This window comes from Chrysemys picta, chromosome 3 (genome assembly GCF_011386835.1).
Source record: "Chrysemys picta bellii isolate R12L10 chromosome 3, ASM1138683v2, whole genome shotgun sequence".
In the NCBI taxonomy this organism is placed as follows: Eukaryota; Metazoa; Chordata; order Testudines; family Emydidae; genus Chrysemys; species Chrysemys picta.
In genome coordinates this window covers 100,432,333-100,459,750 of record NC_088793.1, presented here as the reverse complement: position 1 = coordinate 100,459,750, position 27,418 = coordinate 100,432,333, and the positions used below count along the sequence as shown (strand labels likewise).

Below are 27,418 nucleotides of genomic sequence, written 5' to 3'. Positions count from 1 at the left end.
TAGTGAAGGGGGGCACTAGGACCCAGCAGTGGCAGTTAATGCAGGCAGGCAGCCTGGAGCTGCAGGGGACAGGGAGAGACAGGCTCTGCTCCAGGACCCAGGGAGCTGCACAGGGGCAGCAAAAGGGTGCCGGGGGGCACTCAGGGGAGGTGCGGGGGGCAGGAGGTGGGGCCAAGGAGGAGGCGCGGGGGGCAGGAGGTGGGGCCAGGGGGGAGACCCGGCCCCGAATATTCGTGGAGCCGGGCCCCCGACCCTCAATATTGCTGGAGCCACGAGCCCATATAACTCGCTGCTGCTGCTTCTTGCTGGTACACCGTTCCAGGGCTTACTTACCCCTCTGGTTTGTCTATAGGTGGATTTAATAAATTGGTTTTCTAGCCAATCAGTTTTCTAGCCAATTTAACATTTTTCTGTATCCTACCTTAACATTTTTATAGCTCTCCGAATTGCTCTCTAAGTGTAGAGTGGATGGGACAAACCCTGGTCACTATACCCAAGCAAATATTCCTAGAAAATTCAATATTAATATAAATGAACAAGCAAGATTTGACTCTATATTCCTATTTTTCCATTTATAAAGTGTTTCAAGTAACATTTAAATATGACTTATTCTGACTGAAACAAAAGATTACTGTTACATGGTACTGTTATCTATTTTTAAATTCAGTTCAATTAACATTCAGAGATAATGAGACAGGAGATTTACAATGATCTCTAGATTTCAGAGCTGGGTGAGGAAATAATGACAAGAACAAAACATCCCTCTAGGAATATGTAAAATGGATTTTAGGAGCTGTCCATGTTTTTTCTGAATTATGTAATCTAAACATTATGACATTTAAGTATGGATCACAGCTCTTTTCTAAATTGTTAATTTAAAAGTCTCTGACATAAACAAAGTTAATATAAGCAAAGCAAATTAGAATCCTTTCAACTGTTCGTATATGCGTGCTGAGGGGGTCAGATATGGGGTATATCTGTTTCTTTCTTTTCTCTATTCTATGCTTTTATTTTTAACAGTTACCAATTGTTTGCTGTAACATTGAGATGTGAGAGCAACTTAGGGCCAAGATGTACCTTGTTGAAACCAAACTTGTTAAAAGTTATTTTACACTTTGTCTCTTTCTGTAAATCTAGTGGCGTTCTGTACACGAAATTAGTGAAGTATATAAAGGCAAAAAAAGCACAGTTAAACTTTTCACTCTTTAATCTTTTGAAAGAATGGATTTCAACACATGCAGGAAAGAACTAAAAACCTTCATTCTCTACTGTAAGTAATCTAGAGCATTATTATTATTAAATGCCCACATCACCGACTCACGATCAAGCTCCCATTGTGTAGGACCTATATACCTATGTAAAAAACATACATTCCTTGTCCAAAGAGACTACAGTGCAATTATACAAAGTAAACTGAAAGAGACAGTTAACATGTGAGCAACAGTCAAAGGTACTTCAGTTACATTTTTTAATTGTGGTTTCCTGAAGCCATATTCCCATCCTAGAAACATATTTTTTTTCCCTCTGCACAGACACCTCAACCAATATGTTCCGCTATTGTTGAACCAACATGCCATTCTTTCACCCAGCCATCTCACAGACATTTTTATTTTGCTTTTAATGCCTCCTATTATATTGTATTACTTTCAGCTTTTGTTTTATTTTAATGCCAGTTATCTCCTTTTTCTCTGCATCTCTCTTCCAGGATCAATCTCTAATTAGCAGTTAACCCCATATTGCCCCCACTTCTTGAACTTTCCCAGTTTAGCTCAATTAACAATTCTGCTGACTTCAGCAGGATGTGAAATCACCTGGAGTCATCGAGAGCATGCTTCCACTACACAACAGCAGCTGCCCTAAGGCAGCAATGGCCTCCTTGAGCCATTGCCCAGGGCAGGAGGAAGTTCATGCTCCTGCTCTTGTATTTCAGGGGACAGAGGATTTGGGGGGATAAGAGGGTGCCCAACAGGTCTAGACTGGCCTGTTCTCCCTGCTGTTCTTTCCTGCTGGCTACCTCTGTATCTCTCCCATCAGGGGAGCAGGGTCTTTTGCATAAGGCTATGTTGATGTCACGGAGGTCATGGAAGTAGGGTTACCATATTTAAACATTAAAAAAAGAGGACACTCCACGGGGCCCGCCCCTTCCCCGCCCCAACTCCACCCCTTCCCTGCCCCTTCCCCAAAGACACTGTCCCAACTCTGCCCCCTCCCCTGAGTGCCCTGCATTCCCCCTCCTCCCTCCCAGCCACGCGAAACAGCTGCCCGAGTGCTACCGCCTTCACGGTTTGCAGGTCAGCCTCCAGACCCTGCGCCCCCAGCCGGGCGCTTCCCCAGCGCAGCTGGAGCCCGGGAGGGGAAGCGCCCGGCCGGGGGCGCAGGGTCTAGAGGTCTGGGGGCTGCCCGGCAAACCGTGAAGCCAGTAGCGCTCGGGCAGCTCCGCTCTTCAGCTGCACAGAGCTGAGGTGTCTGGGGGGAGCTGCAGGCAGATTCCCCGTGGCGGCTTCACAGTTTGCCGGGCAGCCCCCAGACCTCCAGACCCTCCGCCCCCAACCAGGCGCTTCCCCTCCCGGGCTCCGGCTGCGCTGGGGAAGCTAAAGTCAACTAGCTACATAAGTTGATTGACCTAGAGGAAAACCAAAAAGCAGCTGTCAGCCAGCAGAGGGGAGCTACTACCTGTGCTAACTCACAGCAGAAAGAGAGATGAAAAACCAGGCCTAAGGAGGAGCTGCAGAACTGGACATGGATGGATAACTCTGCCTAAATAAAGGATTGTAAGGTGGTGAGAGAACTGAAACCCTTTCATCTCCCACAGGGCCCACTGCACACTTTAGTTTCAACTCAGAAGTAAAGGGTTAAGCATACACCAAAGTATATTATTCTGAACATTCCCAAGTGCAGGTATATGATCAGTCTCAGGAAATTTAGAATTGTTACCCTTTATACATGTATATTAAAATGGGGTCTTCTTCCCTGAACTTCCCTACAACCAAAGAAATAGATTTTTAATGTACATAATTTAACAGCAAAACACTTACGTGCCAACTTCTTCTTCATTGGATAAATGCATCACTAACAGCGTGACATGTAAGGAGCCATAACGAATCATTGCTTGGGAAAGTCTGTGATCCTTTTGTACAACTATATCTTGGACAGCCTGAATACCTCTTGTAATCTAAGAGAGACAAGAAATACACAAAAACAAAACTAGTCATTATAGTTTTTCTATCCCACAATACAAGCAAGAAAGAAAACAAACTCACTAAAATCAGATGTTTGCATAAAAACTCTGCAAGCAGACACAAGTTTCATCATCTTCTTGATAGAGTTTTGTTAATCTGCCTGAGTAAACTCAAAGTGGGTAGGAAGTAAGGGAGTTATTATTGTATGGCTGCACATCCCAGAGTAGCTCAGTAGTAGCTTGTCCTCAGCAGAAACATGCTAATTCCTGGAACAGTTTAAGGCAGTTGCTCTCAACCTTTCCAGACTACTGTACCCCTTTCAGGAGTCTGATTTGTCTTACGTACCCCCAAGTTTCATCTCACTTAAAAACTACTTGATTACAAAATAAGACGTAAAAATACAAGTGTCACTCACAGCACACTATTACTGAACAATTACTTTCTCATTTTTACTATATAATTATAAAATAAATCAATTGGAATATAAATATTGTACTTACATTTCAGTGTATAGTATATACAGCAGTATAAACAAGTCATTGTCTATATGAAATTTTAGTTTGTACTGACTTTGCTAGTGCTTTTTATGTAGCCTGTTGTAAAACTAGGCAAATATCTAGATGAGTTGATGTGCTCCCCCAGAAGACTTCTACGTACCCCCAAGGGTACACGTACCCCTGGTTGAGAACCATTGGTTTAAGGTGCTTCACTTTTCCCCAGTGTTGTGCTGTCAACATCCTAAATTAGAGGTTTCTGCAAGAACTTCCTCCACCAGCCTATGATAAACCTCGTGATGCAGTAGGGGATGAGGGACTACAGCCAGCTTTTCCAAGATCTTGTATGTAGCACACAGATGAGTATTCAGTAAATAATGTGCTGGGCCATTTGAGTTACAACTCCTGATTTTTCTATTTGAGGAGAAAGTTAGATCGTACTCATTCTTCAAATATATTTTAGGAGTTTCTTTAAACAGAATATTGATACTTACTGTTATTAAAATACTGTCAATCTGCTTGTTAAAAAAAATAACTTAATGTTTTCCTTCTATCAGCAACTACACATAAAGAAATGCTTGCATGATAAATTTTGTCCAATAGTCTTTACTGCACATGAAAGTACAATAATCATCATGGTTATTAGAAAAATTGCTACAAAGCCTAAATATAATATTAGTGAAAATCAAATCAAACATAGCTGATTTACTATAATCTTGAGTATTTGGTAAAATGAGTAATTTCTTGAACTAAACTAAGTGAATTATAAACAGATTACCATCTATCAAACACTACAGCCAAGCGAGCCCTTGTGCAAATCACCTAAAAGAACCAATTTAAAAGACCTCAAAATGACTTTGAAATCTATAAATTAAAGTTGTGTAAAATGGATATATATATGTGTGTGTGTGTGTGTGTATACACACGCCAAATTTTCATTACAGAAGAGTCTGCTTTTGGATTAAAAAAGGAAACCCCCTTTACATGCAAATCTTTGCCTCTCACTTTATATTAAAAACCTTATTGATGCTGAACACCCTCTCCCAATGAAAACAATGAGAGTTGTGAGCGTTCAGCACCGTTCATGATCAGGGCCTACATGAGAGCCTTGTCTTTATGTGCCATGTACTTCCTGTGGCACCATATAAATAAGTAACAAATTAGAACAGAAGGGGAGTGATGGCAAAGAAAGAAGGGAAAAAATAACATGCCTAGTAAAGGAAGATGCTTCGGTTTCTCCATAGCCAGTAGCATCTAGGCAATGTCTAATGTCATCTGAAAAAAAATATGTCCCACTGTCTGATCATAAATTACACTGCAATAAGATTATACTAGTATTTCACCACTGTCACAATTTGGCACTTACATTCCCACAAATAAATGACACTTTCACTGAATTCTCAAAAGTATGAAATATGTAGCTCCACAGTTACACAAAATGTTGATGAACGTGATCCCAGATAATTGCAATTTATTGACTGCACAGATAATACTTAATGTCATAAACTGGAGAAAAGTGCAATTATCCCAATGGGGAAAAGTCCAAATTATAAAGATGGAGTGGTCCATCATTTCAATTACCAGTTTACCCAGTTTCTGATTATAGTTTCCAGGAAAATTTTCAAGACAGTGAATAGTTTAATTTATTCCTTCCTGAGAGACAGCAAAAGAAAAAAAATGCAAGCACAGTTATAACAATACAAGCCCTTCAGGACACGGAAGCTATGCTTACACAACTTGGAAGCTATTATCAAGACTGTCTTGGCTCTAAACAAACAAACAAACAAAACCCCAGATGTTTATTAGTGAACAAGGTCAATTTCAAAGATGGCAGACCACAGCCAGGTCCAGAGGCAAGCCACAGCTAACCTTACTGTCAGAGAATGAGCAGGGAAGTAAGAATGGAGATGCCCCTCTGTTCCAAAGTCAGAAATGGGAAAGAACGGCAAGAGCAGCTATGAGGGTCAGCATTCCACACTAGTGGTTCTCAACCAGGGGTACGTGTACCCCTGGAGATACCCAGAGGTCTTTCAGGAGGTATATCAACTCATCTAGATATTTGCCTAATTTTACAACAGACGACATAAAAAACACTAGTGAAGTCAGTCCAAACTACAATTTCATATGGACAATGACTCATATGTATACTGCTCAATACGTTATACACTGAAATGTAAGTACAATATTTATACAGTATTCCAAATGATCTATTTTATAATTATATGGTAAAAGTGAGAAAGTAAGCAATTTTTCAGTAATGGTGTGCTGTAATACTTTTGTATTTTTATGTCTGATTTTGTAAGCGAGTCGTTTTTAAGTGAGGTAAAATTTGGTGATACACAAGACAAATCAGACTCCTGAAAGGGGTACAGTACTCAGGAAAGGTTGAGAACCTCTGTTCTACATAATCTATACTATTCCAAAGGCAAAATATTGTTACACAGAAGTATGTCTGTGAGCCTCTGGGAGAAGTCCATCCCTACCATGTCCCTCTTGAATTCAGGTAACCAAAATTAAATGCAACAAACAAGGTGTAGATGTACGACCAATTTGCAGATTTCGATTTTCAGATTTTGTTTATTCTTTTCTGTTTTAATACAGCCAAGTATCTAAATTAACTCTTTTGAGCAGTGTGATACAGAGATCAGATATTTTAATTAAGCTAAAGAAGACTCCTTTTAGATCTCTCATATCTAGTGATGAACCCATTAATATATATGAAATGTTTAAATTGTTTTTCCTACTGTACATTACCTTTCACTTTTCTACATTAAATTTCATCTGATAATTTTGCTGACAATTTAATTTAATTAGATTCTTCCTGTCTTCTTCACAAACCTTAGTAGTTTTAATTCAGTAAATAAATTGAGGGCAGGTTTCAACAACTCACTACGCACCTCCTTCTCTAGATAATAAAGTGTTAAAAATAAATTTTCAAAAGGAGTCTAGTTCTGATCCCATGGTCATCCTTACCATTAACTTCAATATATCATTCTGAATAGTATCAAATAACATTATTCTTACATGCAAGAATTTGGGTTTGCGGCATGCAAGAATAATGCTAAAAAGTTAATACAAAACTGATAACCTTTAGAGTTGTAACACATCAAGTATAATCAATTTCATTAAAATCTAATCTTGAGGACCTAGAAACAGCATCTTCAGACACATAGCATATCAGTTGAAATTTAACCTCACTCAAGTAGATTTACCAAAAGTGATGGAAACAATTATTATTCTTCCTTTAACTATTTCTGTAAAATGTAACAGAGTATGAAGTTAAAATTAATGGGGCATCATATTTTTCTTCCAAAGATTCAAAACACCATTAAAATAATAGCAAGAGAAATATCTCAGTCACAAGCAGGATAACTCATTAAATGTTTCCTGAAAAATCCCCCACTGCAAAACTGTTCCTGAATCAAAGGGGTGTTTTTCACTGTAAAGCTAAAAAAATTAAGTAAAATCTTAATTCAGAAAGGCTTGTACTATTGCCTGGAACACCTCAGGAGTAGTGAAATTCTCACAAAAGGAAGCTCTTTGTCCATCATCATCTGAAATGGCAGCAGTAGTTAGAAGCTCCTCTCTGTCTTTACAGGATCCCATGTGTATTAGTTGGAATTTTTCCATTCAGGATAAAACTACCAGTATAAAATCCAACCAGCACCTCCCACTTCCAGTGCAAACCCTACATCTAAGAAAATTACAAACAGAATTTTGTAATATAAAGGCTAAGAATGACAAAGTAAATAAATAATAATAATTAATAACCCCCATATCAAATGCTCTGAGACTTAGCACAGCTGCTATCCTCACAATTACTGTTAATGACAAATGAAGTCAAAAACAGGAATTACCAACTTTAGGCAGCATGAAAATGGCTGCAGAGTTTAGACCAGTGGTTCCCAAACTTGTTCCGCCACTTGTGCAGGGAAAGCCCCTGGCAGGCCAGGGCAGTTTGTGTACCTGCCGCGTCCGCAGGTTCAGCCGATCGCGGCTCCCAGTGGCCGCGGTTCGCTGCTCCAGGCCAATGGGAGCTGCTGGAAGTGGTGGCCAGTACGTCCCTCAGCCCATGCCACTTCCAGCAGCTCCCATTGGCCTGGGCCAGCGAACCACGGCCACTGGGAGCCGCGATCGGCCGAACCTGCGGACGCAGCAGGTAAACAAACCGGCCCGGCCCACTAGGGGATTTCCCTGCACAAGCGGTGGAATAAGTTTGGGAACCACTGGTTTAGACCTTTCTGCTTTAACAACAAAAATTATTCAAATCCTATCAGCAATGACAGGAGCACTTTTTTTCAATTATGATCTATCAATGTATTCAACCACTACACTATCCTTGCAATTGCTATATAATGAGAGCAAAAATGAGGCAGTGAGAGATTCCAAATTCAGATGGGGTAAAAGATCTCATTTCTTCATTATCTAGTGAAGGCTGTCTTGGAGTCTGATATAATTAGTCATTGCAATCTTCCTCCACACTGACACCTAAGAGTGGAACATTTCACCATAACTTTCATACCTAGTTTGGTTTTATTAAATTCATTTTCAGACATTATTCAGAATTCCTCAATACTGGGGTCTGTGTGTGAGTATATAGCACAGATGCAGTTTCACTCTCTGGTTGGCCCTCAAAACACATCTGATGGGGTCTCCTAACAAATATTTTTAAAAATCTAATTCAGACGCTGTATTCAAGTATAGGTTTTGACAGCACCACTTTTACACCGAACACTGTCTCTTATTTTCCATGCTGAAGCCACAACAGGTATTCACAACATCCATATCTAGCAAAACTCAGTGTATATGTCAGCTAGTGAGAAAGAATCATGCTCAGCTATTACTACCTTAACTAAGACAATGCATGCTAACCATGAGAAAGAGAGACAAGGTGGATGAGGTAATATCTTTTATCCCTATCTCACCCACCTTGTGTCTCTAATATCCTGGGACCAACACAGTTACAACAACATTATAAACAACCATGAGATACATGTTCTTAAAGATCCTACTGTATGTCTTGAAACCATTTGCACTGCATGAAACTCCAACAATCTCTCAATTTTGTTAAGAATATGTATCAACATGTTTCTTAGAGACATGTTCAAGCCTATATATGTGAACTAGGATGGATTTAGATTTTCAACCTTAACCATCATTGCTTGTCCCAGAGTTCTTAGCAGTAACAGAATTGTCCAGTTCTTCTCCAGAAGGTCAGTTATCACATCACACTGGAAGAAATCACTGAAGGACCCCTTTTGGGGGAGGAAGAGAACTAACCAGTATTTCTTAGGTCCCAGTCCTGCAAACACATATGCATGCATGTAACTTTACTCACCTGAGTAGTCCAAATCAATGGGAATACTGATGAACATAAATTTAAGCATATATGAGTGTTTGCAGGATTGGGGGCACTAGATTGTAGCTGGAGTTTGTCTGACATAGTGTATCAGTCTATTTTTAACTAAAACCTATCCGCATTAAAAATCAAATCACACACCCACCCCTATTGGGCGAGCTGCTATTCTACTCAGGGCAAATCAGACTTTAATATTCCACCTAATCTAGAGTAAACAGTAAGTATTTTTAATAGCAAATTTCAGGATAAAATAATTATTTAAGTAGCTGTGGTCCCCTCATGATATTTGACACATTGGCCCTGATCCTGTACCTGGCTCCATGAGGATGGAGTCCCGCTGACTTTAGTGAGGCTGTGCATGGGTCAGAGGTCTATCTGTGCAGTCAGTTGCAGAATCAGAATAAAAAATGAACACTGCTACTAAAACTGAAATATTAGTGAGATGATAGTAGGTATATGCAAAAATCACATATAAATGGCCTATAAGTGCCTCTTTTTAGACAATAATCACCCTGAAATATGTCCTTTACATAACAGGTTTACAGTTTTTGGATGGAGGTGATTTGTTCACCATGAATTATACAGCAAATTGGACAAATTCCATGTTATTAAAGGAAAACAGTCTAAGTGAAATCTACTCAACTTCATAAAATGAGTTAAGGTAGTTTCATGTACTATACACCTGTCCTCAGTCCTCCTACAATTTTGTGGATTTACCATTTACACTTTCCTATTTTTTAAAGTGTTCCTCTCCCCTGTTGCTGTGTGAATGACTTTCACAAACAACCTGAGTATACAGATGGAAACAGTAAAACTGATTACACACGAAATCCTGTCAAATCCACAAATCTAGCAAACTGGATAACAAGACAAAAAATGTTCTCTGATATCTTTCAGTTAAGAGTAATCCATTGTTATTTGTAATAATGGTTAGTAAAAACAGTTTCAGTGTGATTCTTAATATGACACTGTTCCTTAAAGAATAATATAAAATAATTTGTCATCCTTTAGGCCAGTGGTTCTCAAACTTATTTGATCGGGCCCCCCTTCTTTGTGTCAGTAGTTGTTTATGCCCTGCCCGCCCACCCCAAAGTCCATATACCACCATCCAGCTCTGAAGGCAGTGCCATGCCAGCAGCAGCAAAGAAGTAAGAGTGGCAATGTGAAAAGTGATATTTGTCAATAACACTTTTGACACTTAGCGCCCCACTGCCACCCTTATTTCTGCACTGCTGCTGCACCCTAGGGCTGACAGCCAGAGCTCCGCTGCCTCCAGGTGAGGGATTGCGGGGGTGGAGAGGAGCGAGGAGAGGAGAGCCTGAGCCTGGGCTGCCTCCCGATGAGTGAATGGGGGGGACGGGGTAAGAGAGGTGAGGGATGGGTGGGGGGGAAGAGAGTTCAAGCCCAGGTGGCAGAGCTTCAGCTGTCCCCTTTATCTCTGCCTCCCGGGTGTGCACAGCCCTTCTGCATAAGTCCTAACCACAGGTGCTGACAGCCAGAGCTCTTAAAAAGAATACAACTCACGCCTCCCTTGACACATTCCTACACCTCCCATAGAAGGCCCGCCCAATAGTTTGAGCACTGCTCCTTTAGGCTAAATATTGCTTGCCTTACTTACTCCTGTTGAAGTAATTTTGCCCGTAGAAAAAGAGAATAGAAAAGAATACCACCTCTGGGTTTGTAATTGGAAGAGAGATGAAATAGTTTGGCTGATCTTGCTTTTTCTTCTTTGTTTGATCGTCTTCTTCAGTCTTCCTTCTAGTAGTTCTTTTTCTCCTCTTTTTAAAATATATTTCAAATGTACTAGTAACTAGGGGAAGAGAGGGAGAAGGCAAAACATTTATTTTGTATATACAAATTAATAAAAAAATATACACAGTAAGAAATACTACACCAACGTGAGTTGGTCTTGAGCCAGCAACATAAAGGTAAAAGGCACTACATCCCATTCTTACTAAGTTTTCAAAAATAATATACCTATATAGGGATTAGAGAAGTTTTAAGTAGAAGAGTCTTATTTTAGACAATGGCATGGTAAGTTTCTAACATGCTTAAGTGTTTGCAGAATTGAGTCTAATAACAGTGACTGTATGGCCCTGACTCTGCAAGCTAGTTCACATGGTTTTGTTTGGGTGGCGAGGTCTACCTGCATGGGCCAACTAGCAGATAATAACCTAAATGTTTGATCTACATATGTTTACACCAGTTTTTTTTAATATACTTACTGCCAAATTCATCTCCAGTATCTGTACTGGCAAATGGTATTTCTGCCATCAAATAATCCATAGAGTCAGGAGGAGTTTGTGACCCTTTTCTTATTTTTGTTCTTTTCTTTTTCTTTTTTTTTGGAATGATATTTTTTTGCTGCACATTTTCCAGCCCATCTGGAATATATTTAAAATAACACATTTAGTCTTAGATTTCTAATTTGAGACAATATATACAATATATTATTACTCTATTAGTAAAACCAATTGCTCTCTCCCATTTGTTGCCATTTTTTTCCTGCTCCAACATATTAGTAGATGTGCTTAATTAAAGTTGGACCTCAATCCTGACCTTATGCTACATTGGAGTAAAGGAATGTATTGGTCCATTTAGCCACATATGCTGTTTCCATATCATCTTGTCCAGTCCTAAGGAAAGGCAGGCGGATGCAGAAGGGGTCACTATAGGCTTATGTAGACTGGGAAAATAAGTGATGCTCAAAAATATGTTATTTAACATCTATGTCAAAATTAACTTTACTTAATACCTAGTGTAGACAAAATTAATGATGTTTAGAAACATGTGAATTGGTCATGGTTAACAGGTTAAGTATCTCTCCTTTGATCCTGGTCCCTCTTTGCAAGGCTGCAGTTACGTCCGTGGAGCCATCATTAGGTGGAATTCTGAGGTGACAATGTCCTCCTCTGATGGAGTGTCCAACTCACACAAGGCCTGAAGGGGTAAATTAGGCCAATTAAACTATAGGCTGCACCTGGAGGAAAGCCAGGGCATGCTAAGACCGAATTGCTGAACAAGTCCAGGCTGGGGGAGGAGCTGGGCCATCCCAACAGAAAGGGGCTGTCGGGAAATAGTCTGTCGTTACTCATAGGAGAGGGGAGGCGTGTTTGGGGGTTACAGAGCCAAGTTGCTCCATGGGAGGAGTGTGGGGGAAGCCAGAACGTAGAGTTGAGAAGTAGAAAGGAGTCCAGAGCAAGAGTACATAGTGAGGAAGGAAGCAGGCCATTGTTGCTACAGATGCTGGACTGGAACCTGGAGTAGAGGGTGGGCCTGTGTTTCCCTACCAGCCACAGGAGGAGTGGCACAGTCTGGGCAGAGAAGGGAAGACTGCCATGTTTGTATGGAGGGACTCTGATACCTTGGAGGGCTGAGTCATGAAGACTCCAGCTATAAAAAAAAGTGTGGGTTTAGTGCTCATATACCTCTGCTGTATGCTGCCCTGCTCATCTATTGGGCAGCAACAAGGAAGGTTGCCCTACTGGCATAGCTCAGCTCTGGGGTGATTTCTAGAGATAAGAGGGCTAAGTCAGTCTCCAGGGCCCATGCTGAGTCTGCCAGTTAGTGCAAAGCATGGTATTGATGACATTATGATGCAGGAGCTGGAATTGACACTCACTAAACCCAACTCATATAGAGGCCACCAAACATCCATTGTTAGACAATAACAATCTTTAATACCTGCTGAGTTGGTTGGATTCATACTTGTGACCTACAGAGACAAAAAGACTCTGAAGATCATTAACAATGTCATGAGGCATCTAATCCCCTGATAAGGGTTAATGTTACATCTTCAGCCAGGAGCGCCACCAGCTTTTCTGCCGCCCTTGGCGGGAAGGTCCCGCCCCAAAATGCCTCCCCCAACAGAGGCGGCGGAAGGTCCCACCACCGAAATATCGCCGTGGTCGCCGCCCCCCAAATTGTAGCGCCCTAGGTGACCACCTACGTCGCCTAATGAGTTGCGCCGGCCCTGTCTTCAGCAAGAGTTGTTTGTCTTCTAGAAAGGTAAGATTTTTTAAAATCAAATTCTTACTTTTTTGGAACTTACACAGGCATGGTGTTGCCAGCTCTTTTGATTTTATCAAGAATTTTATAAGTGTTTTTCTTAAAGTTCCAGCTTCTGGAGTCAAGTGATTACACGAGGATCTCAGCTTTCATTTTTAAACAAGCAAGTTTCTAGTCTTCATTGTTATAGAGGTTGCTGAGAAAAACCTGCACCAAATTTCCAGGGTTATCCTAAAGGCTCAAACCAGAAGGCAAATAAAAGGAATTCTCAAAATATATTACTTTTTTTTAAATGTCCTGATTTTTAGCCAATCTCAAGATTTGAGGGGTTAGACTCGTTATTTTCTAATACAAATGGTTAGCAATATTGCAGGCAGGATCTTCCACTCTCTGCACCCACACCCAACATCTCCCACATATTGCTCTGTTTTCTTCAAAAAATGCCATAATATGTGCCCCTACCCTGTTCTTAAAGGGAAAACACCCATTAACGAAAGTACAAAGACTAAAAATACAATAAAACAAATATCCAACTTCACCTCAATGTGACTTGCAATATGAAATATTAATTTATTCTAGGATCTGCACACTAAGGGCACGTCTATACTTACCTCCGGGTCCGGCGGTAAGCAATCGATCTTCTGGGATCGATCCCGGAAGTGTTCGCCGTCGACGCCGGTACTCCTGCTCCGCGAGAGGAGTACGCGGAGTCGACGGGGGAGCCTGCCTGCCGCGTCTGGACCCGCGGTAAGTTCGAACTAAGGTACTTCGACTTCAGCTACGTTATTCACGTAGCTGAAGTTGCGTATCTTAGTTCGAAGTGGGGGGTTAGTGTGGACCAGGCCTAACTTGCTTATATTTTTTCCTACATGGGTCATAAACCAGAACTGAACTCATAGCCCTCAGACAGACACCATAGACATCTACCACTTTCACTATAGGAATAACTACATGAGATGTGCTGTTATCCTCTGTGGGGAGCATCCCAGAGAGAGAGAAAACATGTTTTTAATAACCAGGTTACATAACTGTGAACTAGCAATTGTAGGTTGGGCATGAGGATTCTATTCCGGGCTCTCTGAGTAGCGTACGATCTACTGGTTAAAGACAGCATAGTGACTCCCCTGTTTGAGTAACCTGCAGTGACTAAACCTGGGATCACTGATTCTAAAAAAATGAGCTTCTATCATTTGGGCTAAAGATCAATGTACATAAGCAGGGAGGCAGTAACAGGCTCATAAACTTCTCTGGTCTAGTTGCTAAAGAGGGATAAAGATCCACACTGCATTAGCATGGGCAAACAAACACTTAATTTGGCTCATTACATCTGAAAGGCAGCATAGCGAGATGTGTGAAACTTGGGACTGTTGAATTAGCTTTGCCTACAGTGCCTTATCCAACCTCTTTTATCTGTAAAATGGGTAAATGATTGCCTCGCCTAAGGTAGAGGTCAGAGGCCTGGGTTAATAAAAATTGGGAAGTGCACAGAAGTATTAAGAATAATCAGTAGAAGTGCTAGAATTAGAACCCATGGTGTCTTGTATTGCACCTTCCTCTATTAAATATTCTGTGGGGAAAGAGTCTCTTTCTAAAATGTCTGACATTTTACTATTTGTGCAGAAACATGTGACAAACTTTGAAAATGCATAAGTGTCACTTGAAATACATGAGCTATGGCAAGTCTCTTTGAAGTTAACAGGTCATTGAAATATAATTAATAAGCAACAGGATAATTTAAAATTTCCTAAAAATTGTCAATCACTACAGTGTTTGCATCTACTAAGAGTTTTGAAAGCTGTAGATAGGGAGCCAGCATAAATCACAATTCACTTGTCTCCACTCAATATACTTTGTTTTTCATTTGAGAGCTAAGTTCAGTTTCTAAACTTCTTTGTGAAATACAGGTGGCAGGATATCAAGCCAACATGATAATGAAAGGGTCAGCCTAACCAATGATTCGTACAAAATGTTTTTTCTAAACTTACTAATTATGCAACATAAATTTATCCACAAGTCATCTTTTCCTATGTTTGCTTCAGACTCTCTCATTTTATTCTGATATTATGCATATCCAATTATATCTTCTACAAAATGTAAAGCTGAAACCTCCTTTTGCATCTCTCAACAACAACTGTGCACAAAAGCAAGCATCCAGCAGTATTCTCCTGGGAAAACTCCACATTACAATGGTGTTAGTGTACTGGAAAATAAACTTATGTCAGAATTGCAGTTTATCACAGGACACCTCATTACCACAGACAAGCACATTTTCAAAGCTCCACTGGTAACTAATGCAGATATTCCAAATCTAACCCCAGAGGAAAACTTGGCAGTAAACATCCACATTATGTTCTTGTGGCATGCAAAGCAACCACTGATTTGACAAATGCAGTGTAACAAACCTGATCTGGGTTATTAGGACCCTGTAGACTGTTTCTTGGATACCTCATCCCTAATGCTCGGGAAGATAAGACACCTGATTAAGTACTAATTGGCTTCAGCATAAAGGGGGGGAGGGGAAAATCACAAGGTAAATTGTGATCTGAGTACTCAGGCTGCCCAGGAGCTGTTCCAGTTACTGAACTGGATATTAAGGGCATAGCTACACTTGCAAATGTAGAGCACTTAAACCAGCCTTCGTAGAGCGCAGTAGAGAAAGCACTGCAGTCTGTCCACGCTGACAGCTGCAAACACACTTGTGTGTCCACATTTGCGGCATTGGGAGCGGTGCATTGTGGGAAGCTATCCCACAGAGCATCTCTTCCCATTCTGGTGCTGTGGCTTGTGGTAAGGGGGCGTGGGGACGGGGCATTCTGGGTCCTGTCCCAATGCCCCGTGATGCATCGCTTCGCATCCCAGCAATCCCTCTGCTTCCATCTTTCAAGATGGCACCATCTTTCAACGTTTTTTTGTACTGTGCGCTCTCTTCCCTTTCGGTCTGTGGGAATGGAGCCCGAACTGCTGAGGAATATGCTGATGAGTCTCACCATCACATCATGTTTGGCAGTCGAGTTATTCCTGAAAATCCAAAGTGACAGCGAGGACTTCGACGATGATATTGACTCGAGTAACGCATATGACACGAGATTGCTTGTGACATTCACGGACATGCTCACCACCGTGGAACGGCACTTTTGGGCTCGGGAAACAAGCACTGAGTGGTGGGATCACATCGTCATGCAAGTCTGGGATGATGAGCAGTGGCTGCAGAACTTTCGCATGAGAAAAAACACTTTCATGAGACTGTGTGAAGAGCTCGCCCCCACCCTGGGGACACGAGATTGAGAGCTGCCCTCAGGGCCGGCTCTAGCTTTTTTGCTGCCCCAAGTAGCAAAAAAAAGCGCCGCTCCCCAGCCCCCCCGCCGAGCCGTCCCCCCCAGCCGAGTGCCGCGCCGCCCCCCCGCCGAGCGCCGCCGGAAACCCCCCCCAGAGCGCCGCCCCCTGCGCCGCCCCCCCGCCGAGCGCCGCAGCCCACCCCCTCCTGCGCCGAGCGCCGCTGGAACCCCCCCCCGAGTGCCAAGCCCCGCGACGCCCCCCCCCCAAGTGCCGCGCAGCCGGAGCCCGCCCCCGCCCCCTGCCAAGCGCCGCCGGAACCCCCCTCCAGCGCCGCGCCCGCGCCGCACCCCCCCTGAGCACCGCGCGCCGGACCCCCCCCCGAGCGCCGAGCCCCGCGCTGCCCCCCCCGCCGAGCGCCGCGCCGCCGGAGCCCACCCCCGCCCCCCACCGAAACCCCCTTCCAGCACCACGCCCACGCTGCCCCCTCACCGAGCCCTGCGCAACCGGAGCCCGCCCCCCCAGCGCCGCGCCGCCGGAGCGCCCCCCCCCCCCCGCGGAATGCCACGCCGCGCTCCCCCCGCCGCCCCTTACCAGGCGCCGGCCAAGCATGTGCTTGGGTGCCTGGTGCCTGGAGCCGGCCCTGGCTGCCCTGATGGTGGAGAAGCGGGTGGCTATTGCAATCTGGAAGCTAGCAACTCCAGACAGCTACCGATCGGTCGCTAACCAGTTTGAAGTGGGAAAGTCAACTGTTGGAACCATGTTGATGCAAGTTTGCAGGGCCATTAATTGCATCCTTGTCAAAAGAACCATGACTCTGGGTAACGTGCATGACATTGTGGCTGGCTTTGCACAAATGGGTTTCTCTAACTGTGGAGAAGCGATAAATGGGACGCATATTCCAATTCTGACACCAGCCCACCTAGCCTCCGAGTACGTTAATCGGAATGGGTATTTCTCTATGGTTCTCCAAGTGCTTGCGGATTACTGTGGGCGTTTCATTGACATTAATGCAGGCTGGCCCGGAAAGGTGCATGACACACGCATCTTTCGGAACACTGGCCCGTTCAGGAAGCTGCAAGCCAGGACTTTTTCCCCAGATCAGAAGATCACCGTAGAGGAAGTCAAAAGGCCCATTGTGATCCTTGGAGACCCCGCTTACACTTTAATGCCGTGGTTCATGAAACCCTACACAGGGAGCCTTGACAGCAGCAAGGAACGGCTCAACAACAGGCAGAGCCAGTGCAGAATGACTGTGGAGTGTGCTTTTGGCCGTTTAAAGGGCCGCTGGCGTGCTCTGTATGGGAAGCTGGACCTGGCCGATAACAGCATCCCCGCGATTATATCCGTGTGCTGTACCCTCCATAACATTTGTGAAGGGAAGGGTGGAAGCTTCACTCAGGCATGGAACTCGGAGGTTCAACACCTGGGGGCTGAATTTGAACAGCCAGACAGCAGGGCTATTAGAGGGGCCCAGCGCAGGGCTGCAAGGATTAGGGATGCCTTGAGGGAACAATTTGAGACTGAAAGTCACCAGTAATGTCTGGTGCCCTGCACAGGAGTGAAGTGCAGTGGTTCCAATGTGAGCAGTAATCTGTATTTGCTACATATGATACACTGACTTGCAGTGCCTGTTGCTTTTCTGGGCTAAGGTATCTTTTACTTTATGCAATAATAAAGAATGTTTTCAAAGCAAAAAAATGCATTAATTGAAAAGAAACACAACTGTTTGGGAAACAGAAAGAGCAAGGGGCTGGGGTGGGGAACGGTACAATCACAGATTTGCGTAGGTCCTGTTATCATACTCAGCCTTCCTGTTTGGAGTGCTGTGCAATGAGTGATGCACTTCAGGATGGCTATACTGCATGGTGATGGGGGTTGAGTGCAGTGGCTAAGGGTCATAGTTTTCAGGGCTGGGTGGTGAAGCTACAGGTGTTGGAGGCAGCTAGTGGCGATAAGAACCTGGATGTTGGGGAAAGTGGGTTGGAGGTGACATGGGGGCACAAGGGAAAGAGTTTTTGGACAGGGGCTGCAGGGGGAGGCGGGGGCGGTAGTGCTCCACCTGCATGGCTACGAGCGCCTGGATCGAGTCCTCTTGGCGCTCCATGATGCTTATCAGCCGCTCCATGCTTTGGTGCCAGCGATCCGCATTCTGCTGGCGGACCCTCCTTTCTCTCTCCCACCACTCCTGATTTTCATTAAGGGAGTGCTGCATGACTTCATGAAGCATGTCCTCTTTGCTTCTACATGGCCTCTTCCTGATTCTTTGCAGTCTCTCGGCCAGTGAAAACACGGACGGCTGAGATCTCAAGGTTGCATCTGTAAAGGTAAAATGCAACACTTAACAGAGGCAGCATTGTTCACACCAGACAGAGCAATGATTCCCCTGTACTTAAGGAGGGCAAGCACAGTCTACACAATAGCATGCATCCGAAGAAGTGGGCTGTAGTCCACGAAAGCTTATGCTCTAATAAATTTGTTAGTCTCTAAGGTGCCACAAGTACTCCTGTTCTTTTTACAATAGCATAATTTGCCCGTCCAAAGCGAGCGCTCATAACCCCCGGGAGCCCCAAAATGGTGAGTAAGCACTGGGTAAAGGGGGACTGATTCTTTCATGGCTGTACAGACCTCTGGGCTTCTGTGCCTTGGGGAGAGCCAACAGCTGCAGGGGACCCCTATACTGAACACTTTCCCCACATTTTCCACAGGAGTTCACCCTGGAAGTTATCTCGCTGCTGAGGGTGACCTGGGAAGCAAGGGAGGGTCTTCTACTACAACGTGGCTTCCGCCCTGGCCCATATGCAGTTTGCCTGTGTGCAGCAATGGTCCTCCGACCTCTCACGGCACAGTGGCGCGGACATGTTAGCCTGACTGGGACAAGGACCACAGTGGCTCTCCCACAAAACCTGCGCAAGCTCATTGCCCAAGTTCTGGATGAGACCTTTGAAGAGATCACTGAGGCCGATTACCGCGATGTGAGAGAGCACATCAACACCTATTCTGCATCTAGGCATGACTGCAGCCCTAACCCTCCTCGCCCCAAGAGCCCGCACCGAATAACTTCCTTCCCAAAATAAAAACTGCTTACCAGGAACCTCCTCTGGTGTTTGTCCTTCCCCAACCACTGGCTGCCGCGACTGGCTAACTTCCTCCTGGCTTGAGAACAGCTCCTGGCTGCGTGCATCTAGGGATACCGGGGTGTCTTCCTCCTCCTCAGCACCCTCACTCCCGCTTTGCTCCTCCTCCTGCCTTGTTGGACTGGGCTCTGAAGTGTCCATGGTGATACTCGGAGTGGAGATGGGGTAGCCCCCAAGTATCACGTCCAGCTCTTTGTAAAAACGGCAGGTCGTGGGGGCAGCAGGGGAGCAGCTGGTTGCCTCGCAGGCTTTGTGGTAGGCATTCCGCAGCTCCTTCACTTTAACCCTGCACTGCAGAGTGTCCCAGTCATGGCCCCTTTCTTCATGTCCCTTGATATCTGCCCCAAAGTATCATAATTCCTATGGCTGGAGCACAGCTGGGACTGGACAGCTTCCTCCCCCCAAACACCGATGAGGTCCAGCACCTCGCCATTGCTCTATACCGGGGATCGCTTGGCGTGTGGAGGCATGGTCACCTGGAAAGATTCGCTGAGAGCACTCCATGCCTGGCTGAGCAAACAGGAAGGGGATTTTCAAAATTCCCAGAGAATTTAAAGGGTGGGTCTTACGGTTGGTCACCTGACGGCAGGGCAGTAGAGGTCAAACTGATGACCAGAGTGGCTAGAACAGGCATTGTGGGACACTTCTGGAGGCCGATCAGAGCACATTAACAGACCAGGGCGTCCATACTGGCGCTGTGGCGCTCCAGCGGGGGCGCATCAAACGTTATTCCACTTGCCGAGGCGGAGTACCAGAAGCACTCTAGCCGCAGAGTCAGAGTACTCTACATGCCTTGCTAGTGTGGATGCGTCACGAGTTAGAGAGTACTGGGCTGCTTTAATGCACTCTAACTCGCAAGTGTAGCCATGCCCTAAATGACTAAAAAGAAAAAGGCCTGAAGAAGAGTCCTGGGTAAGCATAAAAGCTTGTCCCTCTCACCAACAGACAGTTGTCCAATAAAAGATTACCTCACCCACCTCCTCTCTCTCAAAAGAAATAAGGTATTTAGGTGGGTTGCCTGCTCACTTAATGGACACTAAGAAGCAGAGATACAAAAGTTTTTCTGTGAGCATTGTTTGAACAGTATTATATTCATTATTATTTAACTTAGACTGTGGTAGGGTTCAGAGGCCAATCAAGCTGGGGTCCAATTGCACTACGTGTAAACCTATTCAAAAGGATAATCCCTGCCTCAAGGAGATTACAATCTAAATCAGGGGTCGGCAACCTTTCAGAAGTGGTGTGCCGAGTCTTCATTTATTCACTCTGATTTAAAGTTTTGCGTGCCAATAATACATGTTAATGTTTTTAGAAGGTCTCTTTCTGTAAGTCTATAATATATAACTAAACTATTGTTGTATGTAAAGTAAATAAGGTTTTTAAAATGTTTAAGAAGCTTCATTTAAAATTAAATTAAAATGCAGAGCCCCCCGGACCGGTGGCCAGGACCTGGGCAGTGTGACTGCCACTGAAAACCAGCTCACATGCCACCTTTGGCATGCGTGCCATAGGTTGCCTACCCCTGATCTAAATGAACCAATGAAGGAAACAAACAAGAGGTCAAAGTGTGGGAGAGGGAGATGAGCTAACAAAAATAACAGGATATGGGCAATTCTTAGACAACTGAGACCAATAATTTGAAATAGTGTAAGCTAAAGGAATTCCTTTAAAGACCATCTGTGAGGCTGGTGTATTTTTATTGGCTCTAGGAACTGGGTGGGTGTATGGATGTCACTTTTTTTCCTCCTTATCCTTCACAAACTAAGAACATGTTTGGACTAGACTCCATTGTGATAGATGTTTTAGTCTTACTTTATATTAAAGCATGTTGCATAAGGTTCCTGCACCAGATTTCTCATTTACAGATGTATAATCAAAAATTGTAACTAACTAGAAAAAGTGATGTGTGTTCTTGGTGGCTTTTTATAATGCTTTTATTTTTATAGCCTTGTTTTCCTCAGCTTTTCATTTGTAACCCCTATATGTGAGATGCTAGATGATCAGAGAATCGTACTCATGTATAAATAACAACAATGACGTTATGGATGAAAGCCACTGTCAAGTTATACAGGCTTTAAGTTTAGTCTGACTCTAAGAATGCTTCCACTCACTCAAATCCTTTAAAATGTGAATCCTATATAAAAGTCCACATTTCCAGTTAGGCATTCAGAAGATAACTTGATTTGGGTTTCTTAGATCCCAAGCCTACAATCAATGCCTATGACAAGCCCCACTGATTTGTGGGGCTCCATGTAAACACAGGGATCTGTCCACATTGAGTCAGTTGGAGGACTGTGGCCAGTATGCATGTTGGCATTTGTACAGTATGTTACTTCCTCCCTTTTCTCAGTCTGCTAAGAAAGCAGTGTATTGAAAGACAAATGCCACTCTGAAAAATTCTGCCTGCTTACAATAACAGATGGGCAGAGCAGAGGAACAACTAGTCTTGACAATGTCCCTCTTTCAGTCACTGAGTGATGGATGTGCAATTGGCCTAAACTGGCAAGCACCAAGAGTGTGCCTAAATCCTATAGGACGAGTTCCAAGTAAACAACTCCCTCCTTTTTCATTCACTGAAATGAGTTGGTCATTACTCAGAGAAAATATATTCTAAGCACTAAATCTAATGAAAGAGGAAAAGCTGTCTACTTTGTTTTAAAAAATCTTAAATTTAACAATAGTTTAAACTGACATCTTGTTAGTCTGATATTTATGTACTAGAGAATGCAGTATGAATGAATGCCTTGACTATCAAAGGCTGTTAGAAGTTCAGGGTTTTTTAAAAATTCACTTTAGTTACCTTAGAACTTTATAATTTTAATATGAAACTGAAATACTCCCTCATTTTTATTCACTCAAATGGATGCTGTATTTCTTGACTCTCTTTCAGTTACCAGAGTGAAACTTCTACTGGGGAAGTATCAGTAAAATGGTAGTCCACTGACGGACCATTCATAGTTAAGGAGATGGTGAAACTGATGGCTATTACTACTTTGAGAACTTTATGTGTGTGTGTATATATATAACTATTTGTGTGTGATAGCATTCCTTGTAGGTGCAGGAACTAGAGGTTCGGGGGGGTGTTGCAGCTGGGTCCTGGTCCCATGCCCGGGGGTCCCGGCTGCTGGCCCCATGCCTCTGCTTCTGGCCCTGCACACAGCCTGGCCCAGCACCTCCACTTCTGGCCCCCCACGTAGCCACCAGTCCCGTGCCTGAAGGGCCTGGCCACTGGCCCCGCGCCTCCGCTTCTGGCCCCCCACGCAGCGGCTGGCCCCGCACCTCCACTTCTGGCCCTGCATGCAACTGCCAGCCCCTTGCCAGAGGGTCCCAGCTGCCGGCCCCGCACTCAACCCCAGCTATGGCCACAGCCTTGGCGCCTTACTCCTGTCCGAGTCTCCCGCCCCCCCCCCCCCGAGACACAGCCCTGCTCCCAGCCCCGCTCGGGGGGGGGCAGACAGGGGGTAAGCAGGGCCACCCAGGGAGGGGGGACAAGTGGGGCAATTTTCCCCGGGCCCCACAGGGGCCCCGCGGCAGTCTGAGTCTTCGGCATTTCGGCGGCGGGGGGCCCTTCAGTCGCTCCGGGTCTTCGGCGGCATTTCGGCAGCGGGTCCTTCAGTGCTGCCGAAGACATGGACTGCGCCGCAGCTTCCCCGCTTTGCCCCTGGCCCCCTGAATCCTCTGGGCGGCCCAGGGTAAGAGGGCTGGCTTTCAGCACCCCCACTATTAAAAATGTTCCAGCACCACTGGCATTCCTTTAAGTAGGCTGCAATTCTCTCATTCTCATTTTACCTCTCAACTAAAGTCTGATTATGATAGGCCAAAGTTAAGGACGCAAATGGAACTACCTTCTTAAGCACAAATCACCTTTTTCATAACCTATTCATAACCAGCATATCTCATCCAAATTTTCTAGTATAAAAATGAGAGCATCTTTCAGTAGGGGAAAGAAGCATATCTGAATTTAAAATGGCCAAGAGTTAAGAGTTCTGATTCCTCCGATCATCTAAAATGCACTTTGTGGTTAACAAAAGGAAAATAAGGAGAACGGGATAGCTCTTATCTATTTAAATATATCTGACTGCATTCCTCTTGCCCTCCCTTTCAAGGCGAGACCTGCCCCAAAATACCCCATAGTCCAGTGGGTTGGGCACGGTCCTGGGAGGAGGGGAGAGAACAAAGCTCAAGTGGCTGCTCAACTTCAGGCAGAAGCGGGAATTGAATTGTGGTCTCTCACATCCTGGGTGAGTGCTCTCCACACTTGGATAAAGATCATGGGGTTGGAGGGAGGGGTTGCACCACTTCCTCGGGTGGTGTTTCATGCTGGGTCTGATCTGGTTGGTGTTCCCAAAAGCTGCCTACCAGATTGAGCACAAAGGCAAGACACGCAGGGGAACACCTAGTTTGAGGATTCTGCCAGGTTTTAGGCATGAGCTAGGTGCCCAGGTGTCAGGACTGAGGCACTTGTGTGCATGCTCACTGGCAGATTTTTAACTGCCTTTTGAGACTTATCAGTGGGAGGATCTAAATGCTTTTGTAGATCTAGCCCATGGTATTTAACTTGTCCCTTTCAAGGGAAAAGGAGGATGGCGGGTGTATGTTAAAACTATACATAAGAGTTTTGTGATTAATTTGAGCAAGAGTGTTGTCAAGCTTAAGATGAACAACAGTATTGCCAGTGTTAGGCCTAAAACTTCCGGAAGCTTTATAGAATGAGCTTTGCAAAATTATCTTTAAAAAGCAAGGTTGCAAAATTAAGCTACAACTTGTGGTCAAAAAACGCCTACGACCGGACAACATTTTATGTTGACTCCTATATGGTATAATAGGTCATGCTCCCGGGTATGGCTTATTGAAACCACCTTTGGAACTTGTGGTTAAAAGACGCTGCAGCCAAAGAACTGATTCCTATGTGGGTTTGATGGGCTAGGCCTTTAGGCATAGGTCATCAAGATAACCTTACCCACAATCAAGCCAATAGCCCATTTAGAGGTAAGTTACCTAGAAAACTAAGGGAAACCACAGTCGAGACAGCATAACTTATAAAATTTAAACAATAACTGGCTACAAGAAAATAAGTAAGCATAAATTATACAGCCAAAGCGGTAACACTAAATTTGGCCTAATCTGATTGGTTGACCTGCTTCAAAGCATGGCGGGCAGATGAGATTAAATGTGTAGAACCTCAGGAGGGTGTGTGTGTGTGTCTTGGTCTAAGAAGTTATTCTCTTTGATCGGTCTGACCCGCACCCCCTAACCGAGGAAACCTGAACTGCACCGATTATCTGCACCTGGCCAATGCAAAGAGCGGTCGACTAGAAGGTAACATATTCTCGGTAGGGTAAAGTTTTAAAGTAAAACAGTCTGGTTGCATGCAGAATAAGATAATGGAGTAAAGAAGTCTGGGTTGCTCGAGCTGTTTTGATCTCAAGTTGTGCTGACACTAAAGAATGGTAGTGTTGGGATAATTTGATCTCAGGTTATTAATGCTGCAGTATTAAAAATAGTAGTAAAAGTTTACTTGTACTTGTTTGCAATGTAATTTGTCATTTATATTAATCCTTATTCAATGCTGGTCTTTAATTTTTCTTTTCCTATTCTGTCTGTGTTGCATTTATAGCCGTAAGTCATTAAAAGCCTTTCTTGAGGAATAATCAGTAGTTTTCATTTCTTTATACGGCCACCACTTAACCTCATTCATTACATCTGTGTTGGGTGGTGGGAAGTAGCAATCACCCAGAGCCCCATTTGGGGCCTGATGCGTGTCCCCTCCTTCCTATATCTCCGCAAGTTTAAGCATTTTCAATTAGATATGATTGTCTCTAACTATGGTTACTGTCCACACACTATTAATATTACTGTTAAACTGCAAAAGCTAGGAGTATTTTGCCTTGGCCATAAAATAGGCATAGGGTCTGCATTGTTGTCCTGCAACTAGCTGGTAACACTACTTTTGCAGTGTATACAGTACAGATGATCTTCCTTCCTCTCAGTTGCCTGCGGGTAAGAATATACTAAAGTTTATTGCCCCATGTTGATGCTGCCACTCTGTGCAAAGTCCTCTGCACACCCTGTTCTTTGCTAAGATACTGTAGGAGGGGATTTTCCTAGACTGGTCTGACACCCCAGCTGCCTGAGTTGGTAGGTGTTGACGGACCTAAATTATCACACACAACTGGATATTAAAAGCTGCTATGGGGTCTCTTGCATTCAGTTAAATGAGTCATACACGAACTACAAAAACACAGCTGTACTTATACCCTCTACGCAACCTTAGTCTCTTCCTACCCTCAAAGAGAGGAAGGAGAGAGTGCAACGTCCATCCTCCCTCTGGCTTTAAAAGATGGTGTTGTGTTTATGGCTCTGAACTGAGGCTAGGTCTATACTACACGCCTGAATCGCCGGGTAGAAATCGACCTCTCAGGGATCGATTTATCGCGTCCCATCGGGACGCGACAATCGATCCCCGAATCGGCACTCTTACTCCACCAGTGGAGGTGGTAGTAAGCGCCGCCAACAGAAAGCCGCAGAAGTCGATTTTGCTGCCGTCCTCACAACGGGGTAAGTCGACTGCGATACGTCGAATTCAGCTACGCTATTCACGTAGCTGAATTTGCGTATCTTAAATCGACTCCCCCCTGTAGTGTAGATGTACCCTGAGACTCAGGGGAGGTGGGCTCACTCATGGCTCTGCAATCGCCTGCTGGAATGACCTCACCTCACTTAGCTCTCTTGTCAGTTCCCCATCGCAAACAGAAGGCTAAAAGTTTCTTTGGCTCTTGCCTATTTACAGTGGGAGCTCCTCGGAGTGGAGACTATTACTACAGTGCCGACCAGGGGGGCGGTGTCTGTATGTGCTGCCAACAGTACAGCTCGGGCAGAAGGACTTGACGCCTTGACTCCTCCCTTCTCTCGGTGCAAAGGGAAAAGGGGGTTTCAGGCTGCGCACACGGTACAGGCCGATGTTAGGTCGGGAGAGCAGGGCGGCACCAGGGGCCAGCGCGGAGGGCGGGACACACACACCACCGGGCACAGGCGATGCTGAGAGGCGCGGCTGCTGGCTGGCTGGACTCGGCGGGCCGGGCTCGCAGCGGCGGGGTCTAGCCCTGCACTCGGCAGAGTTGGCTGCAAAGCAGGGGCGAGACCGGGCCGGGGGGGGCAGAGCCTGGCTGCGCGCGGGACCCACCCCCCGGGGGCTCTGAGGCCCGGGCCGCCCGTCCGCCTTCTCACCATGTTCCAGGGACTCGCCGGCTCTGGGGGGAGGGTCCCCGGCGGCTGCCCCCGACCCCTGCGCCTCCTCCGGGGAGGGTGGGGGCGCTGCGCCGCCCCCGCACTGCGCCATAGAGCGGCCCGAGCCCAACACCCAAGCGGCCGCCGCTGCCCGCCGCTCCCCCCAGCCAGGCGGCGGTGCCCTATGTCCCGGGGCGGGGAGCTCGGCAGCCGCCGCCAATAGCCGGGCGTGATGGAATCGGAGAGTTGATAGCAGCCTCCGCATGACCGGGGTGCGGGATGGAGCAGGGGCCAAACTTAGTCACCGCGCCCCGGGGGGGGGGGATCGAAGGGCGACTCCGGGCCGAGAGCGCTTGGGAGAGAAGAGGGAATGCGGCTCCCGGGGACTACAACTCCCAGCGTGCAGTGCTTCGGAGCGCCGTCCGCGCGCGTTGCACGCTGGGATCGGTGCTCTCTGGTTCGGAGAAGTACGTGTCTGGCTCTGGCTCTGGCTCTGGCTCTGGCTCGCGCGCTGGGGCGGGGCTGAGCCCGTGCAGGGAAGTGGGGCGGAGTCCTGCCTCTGGCTGCGGCTGGTGGTGGCAGCTGGGGCTGATTAGCCCCAGGCCTTAAGGTGCGGGGTCCCGCCACGTGGGCAGAGTTTGGGCATCGCCAGCGCAATGTGACCTAGGCTGCTGGCTCTGCCGTGGGGCTTTCAGGGGGAGGCTGTTACCCGAGCACACGGAGGCTAGTGCCCGTGAGACC

General features: G+C 45.3%; 1 protein-coding gene across 2 annotated transcripts; it reads right to left on the bottom strand.

The window, feature by feature from the left end:
* Positions 1 to 2,625: 2,625 nt before the first annotated feature.
* On the bottom strand, positions 2,626 to 27,066 carry LOC135982349 (A-kinase anchor protein 7-like). Of its 2 annotated transcripts, none has more exons than XM_065588594.1 (4): positions 26,678 to 27,048; positions 11,258 to 11,416; positions 10,703 to 10,842; positions 2,626 to 3,172 (listed from the first exon to the last, which is right to left on the bottom strand). In XM_065588594.1, the coding sequence occupies exons 1-4, from the start codon at positions 26,940 to 26,942 to the stop codon at positions 3,032 to 3,034; spliced, it is 705 nt and encodes a 234-aa protein (XP_065444666.1). In that variant the 5' UTR covers positions 26,943 to 27,048; the 3' UTR covers positions 2,626 to 3,031. The 2 variants fall into 2 exon arrangements, with proteins under 2 accessions (XP_065444666.1, XP_065444665.1); XM_065588593.1 differs by having other exon boundaries at positions 3,036 to 3,172; positions 10,651 to 10,842; positions 26,678 to 27,066.
* Between the last annotated feature and the right edge of the window lie 352 nt (positions 27,067 to 27,418).